Here is a 6,087-nt window from a genome sequence, read left to right as displayed (position 1 = left end):
TTGAAGTCACGCTGTGGCCACGTTATTGTTTACGTGAGATCAATTTCTACAATGGCAGATGTAGACAACATACTGTGTCTGTTAATCTTAGTATCTGCAGTTTTTACACGCTTACATCAGACGTGGATTCTACATTCAACACAGACGCTCTCCCAACCCAAATCCTGACGTCGGTTTGGAAGAAATGTAATTTAAAAAAATGACATTTATGTATGCTGTATGCATTTAGTCCATTCCAAAGTTGTGAGTCTGTCTTTAGTTATTAACATTTGAAACGATGAAGGCACGTGAAAGTAACACAAAATTAGCTGCTTTTCCAGAAAAAGACAAAAACTTCTCAGAAGTACGTAAGGTTTTATGAGGTTTTCCCACCCAGGCTTCTAGACTTCTGATTGGCCAACATTTCTACACGGTTAAGATTTGGCGTGTTCTTGACAGCGTTTCACTTTGTTTTTAGTGTTTAGATGTGGAAGGAGATATTTTTTCAAAACTGCACATGTGGACTGGATTATTATTTTTTAAACGAAAAAGGAAAATTGTCCGTTTTCAAACATAGCCGTGTACGTTTGGACGCAGCCTAAAGTCATCACAAAAAAAGCAAATTCTCTGAACATTCTGGGTTGAGGTTTAGTGATCATTGTTGTTTTGTGTTCCTTGTAGTCAAAATGAGTGCAAGTGGAGACGGACCACAAAATAACCAAAACGGTAAGCACATGTACTCAGTCTTGAAATTGATGAAAAACAGATTTTCAGCAGATAGTTATGGATGTTAATTAAAAGATTTAATGATCTTGCAGGCCAACAGGTTAACCCACGAATGTTGGCAAATGGAGATCAGGAACCTGCTAATGGCTTCCTGAACAGACTGTATCGCGCTCTCCATGAATATTGTTGCTATCTAGATGAGCTAATAGCTTCAGTACTGGCACAATATGACAATTACCTTTACGGGGACGAAGACGATGACGATGACGATGACGACGATGACGACGACGACGATGACGACGATGACGACGACGACGACGACAACGACGATGACGACGACGACGACAACGACAACGACGACGACGACAACGATGACGACAATGACGGCGGCGACGGCGACGGCAACGATGACGATGACGACGACGACGATGTTCAAAATATTCATGTGAGGGACAATAATGCCAATGGTGACAACGATGAACAGCACGGGGATGCTGTGGTTGTGATCATTTTCAATGTTGGTGGCATTGAAAATGAGGAGGCATTTGAAGGCCGCATGGATGTTCGCCAGTACATCCCAGAAGAGGACCCTCAGCCAGGTGTTTCCAGGAAGAGGTCTAGAGAGAGGGATGAAGAAGATTTAGGAGCAAACAAAAGAATGAGATGGAGCGATGATGACTCTGAAGTATTTGAAGATGCGCACGAAGAGCTTGAACACGAAACTGGAGGCTCGAGGAAGCGTTCCCGAGAGGATTTTGAGCAAGAAGAGGAATACTTGCCTGTGTGCAAACTTCAGAGGTGTTCAATTGAGTCGACCAGCAGCAATGAAGACTAAGACTACTTCGACGGGTTTTTTCAGTATCCTTTCAGTAATCTGATGGCCTACTCAGGTGATCCTGAATCCTCTATGCTGCAATAAGCTGGGCATACACTGTGCTGCGATTTTTCAGTCGCGTTATTCGGCTCCTGATCAAACTGTAGGATTGACTCGCAGGGGTGAGAAGTTTGATCAAGGCCAAACTCGGGACGATCCCCAAAACGATCGCACGACTGAAAAATCGGCTCAAAATGGGCCAAAAATCGCACAGTGTATGCCCAGCATTAGGCTGCCGGGGGATTCCCATGATGCACTGGGTGTTTCTTCTTCACCCACTATGTTTAATAGACCTCTCTGCACTGAATGGTACTTGTTATTAACCTCTGTCTCTGTTCCATGTCTTTATACTATTTTCCTTGCCCCTCCCCAACCGGTCGCAGCAGATGGCCGCCCCTCCCTGAGCCTGGTTCTGCTGGAGGTTTCTTCCTGTTAAAAGGGAGTTTTTCCTTCCCACTGTCGCCAAAGTGCTTGCTCATAGGGGGTCATATGATTGTTGGGGTTTTCTTTGTAAGTATATCTTACAATATAAAGCGCCTTCAGGTGACTGTTGCTGTCATTTGGCGCTCTTTAAATAAAATTGAATTGAAAATTAAATAGATGTCACTGTGATGATTTCTTCCCTGCATAGAAAGCTTAGACCCAAATGCAGATTCAATGCACATGGTTAAACTATTTATAAGACTTTGTTTAAAGAGAGGGAATGGAGAACGTGGCTCGAGCTAGGAGTGTCAGCAGACAGCAGGAACCAGAGGAAAAGCTATCGAGAGACTGAACACCTGGCTCCTGATGGGAACAATCCAACGGGAATTCTGCAACAGAGGGAGAAGAAGTTGCTGGACGGGTAAGGGAGTTTGAGGGTAGGATGAGTACGTTGGCAGAGGAGACCTAAACACAGGGAAAACAAGGTTAAACACAGGGAAGGAGCACGCCAGAACTGGAGCAGAGGGGAAGCCTAGTTACCACTGGAGATGGCAGAACAAACTGGCGAGGAGTAGCAGGCAGCGCTGGTTTAAGAAGCCCTCCTGCTGATTGTTTGCAGATGAGGCCCAGGTGAGATGCTGGAAACTCCACCTCTGAAGTGTGGACACAGTATCCCCATTCCAAGTGGAAAAGCCCCTCAGACACTTCCATGGTGCATGACAAGAAGGATGAGAAAGCATTCATGGTCCATCCATCCGTCCGTCAGCGTAATGCCTAAAAGTTTATTCAGATGTAAATGTATTACATTTTTAAATAAAGATCATCAGTGTTTTTAATGACGCTGCATTTCATTCACGTGTCTCTATTGGACAGTGTTGTAGAAGTTACAGAAGACAGGAATCAGTTCCAGCTTGGCCTGACATTTGATCACTAGTGATGTGTGATACCACTGATTTCCTTTCCGATCCCATACCACGTAAAATTCAGGGTGGTATCGACGATACTGCTCCGATACTTTGTACAAAAACTTTACTCTTTTATTGTATCTCAAATTATAGCGTCATAATCATTACAGGACATCAGATTACTTGTTCTTATCACTTAATAATGCAGAATTCATCATATAGAAATCAAAAACCTGAAGTTGTGCACTATGTGAACACCTTGCCTGCCTGCAGCACTAAAGGACTCCCTGAGAGACGTCTGTCTCACCCTAGCAGCACCCGTCCTTCTCCTCCTCTTCAGTTTGCCTCAACATAAGCTCGTCATATTCTGTGATATGATTTACTTTGAGGTGTTTGACAAGGTTAGTGGTGTTGCCACAACACCTCACTTTCTTGCCACATGTATCGCAAACCACGTCTGGGCTGTTTGTGGATGTAAAATACGTGCGCACATGACTCCAGTTACGCTCAGCCATTGTTGTGAGTGCGCACGCCACAGGCTGCCACACATTTATACAGCCGTATTTCACACATGACTATAAAAGGCGGAAGAGGGAGTAGTTCTTTCCAATGTAGACAATCTGAATGATAGTTTCTTTCCACTGTGTTCCTGTTAATGAAAAACTACAATTTACCCCAAAATGATTCAAATATCGATATTTTAATGTGGAAACCTTCTGTTTCCACATCTGGACTTTCTGTTGCTGCCCACGCGGGTGAAACTTTCTTTGAAGTGGCTCATTGAAGTTGTAATTGATAATCAATTCCCACACAATGAGAGAATCCAATCAATTTGTTTATCAGGGGAAAGGTGTGATTTCTTAGGACACTGGAGCCTAACATTAACTGGTTTAAAATTAGCTTATTTCCATAAGAAGAAAAACATACTGAGAAAGAGATCACCAAAATATACATGTACAAATGTGAAATAGTCATATGTAGTGTGAAAGAGCTATTTGACATCTTTAAATTCAAAGTAATGTATAAATCCACTTACATAAAACATGAAAAGGCGGTGCAGCGATGCCCATCTCAGCCAGTGTATGATGGTGGGGCAAGATGGCAGCTTCCACAACATGACGCCAGCTCCTATGTATTTTTAGTAGATAAATGATACGTTTATGTATCAATTTGTTGGAAGATGTAATTACACCTTAATTATGTAATTAGAAGCAAAAATGATTTTTTTTTAATCAAATCACCTCAAAAAATTACTGTACTTACTTTCTAAATCATTCTTTACCTCTGAAAGGGGTGGCTGTGGCTCAGGAGGTGGAGCAGGTCATCTACTAATCAGATGGTTTTTGGGTCGATCCCTGGCTGCTCCAGACTGCATGCTAACTGTCCTTGGGCAAGACATTAACCCCAAGTCACTCTCTGATGCATTCATCAGAGTATGAATGTGTGTGAATGTTAGGTAGAAAGCACAGAAAAAGGGCTTCTATGAACAGGTGTGAATGAGGCAACCTGTATAGAGCGCTTTGAATGTTCAGGTAGAGTAGAAAAGCACTGTAAAAATTTCTCTGTGTTGATTTCTTTTGGACCTCAAACATTACTCACCTTGTTGCAGGTTTCTTTATTAATGCTGAAAACCCAGAATGGAAACTGACCTTACTGCTTCCTTCCTTTCCAAACTATTGCGGCTCCTCCAACCAACGGCCGCGGCAGGCTAAACATGAGGACACAGATGACGTGCAACAGTAAACACATGAGATACACCTCTGTACTATTTGCTACTTTTATTCCACATACAACTGTCCACTGTACAAATCGGCACACGGCCTCAAACCATTAAACAAATGCACAGACTGCACAAATAACTGCAACATTTACTATGCCAAATTTCAACATTGGCCTATTGCATAACTTAGTGCATAAGTATACATAAACCAAAAAATGCATCAAAATGATTCAAGCTGCAGTCAACAGAAGGTCTGCTGCATCTCAGACACCATCGCGCTGGCAGAAAGGGCGCCAGAGCCAGAGCAGCGGAGAGGCGAGCTGGAACAAACCATTTTGGGAGGGGGAGAGGTTATCTATCATATTGTTGCTAAAGTGTTACGTCTCAACCAAGTACTGTATGCTTTTCATATTTTTAGTAGTGTGTCACACAAACAGCTGAAGCACCTCCCGAAAATGGGCTAAAATCGCCCCTGGTTGAGATCATGTGACTGATCGGCCAGTTGAAGAATATTCCATTTCTTTGCCTTGAGAAACTCTTTGCATTTGCAGTTTGCTTTGGGGTGCTATCCATTTGCACTGTCAACTGCTGGCCGAGCAGTTTTGCAGCATTTGGCTGAATACGAGCTGAGAGCATAGCCCTGTACAGTCACATCATCAATAAACACTAGTGAACTGGTTCTATTAGCAGCAAACTCTAATCTGTCCTTGCTAATTGTTTGCACCTTGTAGTAAACCCTCTGTATTTCCATTCGTGAAGACATCTTGACTGTAGACCATGACAAATTACTTTTAGGTCTTTCAAAAAGGAGCACTATGCAAAAAATATATATTTTTTAAAATTTCTAATCAGTTAATGTAGGCTAGTACTTTTGTTAAACCCCTTGAATTAAAGTCTTCATTGTTTGATCTAAAATCCACTATGGTCGTGTGCAGAGGCAAAACTACTATAAAATGGGACATTATCCAAAAATGCAAAGGTGTAATTGTGTTTATTGTTATAATGGTTGATGCTCGTTAAACATTAACAGAGCTTCAAATTAGCACACTTGCAGGTAGTCCTTGCCAGCCAAAAGACGCTGGATGAGCTGATGGGCTGCATTAAGAAGAATATAGATAAAACCTAATAGACTATTTTGTGTGTTGAATCATGCAATGCAACTTGTAGGATCGAAGAATATTAATGTGTAGGTTGAAAATAGCATAATAGGCTACCTTTAAAACCAATGAAAGCCACCTCACTGATCAATTTAAAAAGCTTTTTAAAATATGAAATGTTTGCGAAATGACAACAGACAACAGTAAACATGCAAATGTCACACAGTTCAAGGCACTTTCGGTTTTGCAAGGTTATCTCGGCTAAACATTTTCGTAGAACTGACAATATTCATTTAGAATGAGTAAAGCCTGTGACAGCTTCATCAGAAATTAATACTCTTTGTGTCTGATTAGGCTTCTCTC

General features: G+C 41.9%; 1 protein-coding gene across 1 annotated transcript; it reads left to right on the top strand.

The window, feature by feature from the left end:
• Positions 1-665: 665 nt before the first annotated feature.
• LOC146626517 (uncharacterized) lies at positions 666-1,540 on the top strand. The gene is made up of 2 exons (XM_085360643.1): positions 666-705; positions 798-1,540. The coding sequence occupies exons 1-2, from the start codon at positions 666-668 to the stop codon at positions 1,538-1,540; spliced, it is 783 nt and encodes a 260-aa protein (XP_085216769.1).
• Positions 1,541-6,087: the final 4,547 nt, after the last annotated feature.

This window comes from Diplotaxodon limnothrissa, linkage group LG8 (genome assembly GCF_057381915.1).
Source record: "Diplotaxodon limnothrissa isolate DT_005_m linkage group LG8, D_limnothrissa_male_GT1.1, whole genome shotgun sequence".
Taxonomy (NCBI): Eukaryota; Metazoa; Chordata; class Actinopteri; order Cichliformes; family Cichlidae; genus Diplotaxodon; species Diplotaxodon limnothrissa.
Note: the sequence above shows the minus strand (reverse complement) of the source record. Positions and strands in the feature narration are given on the sequence as shown.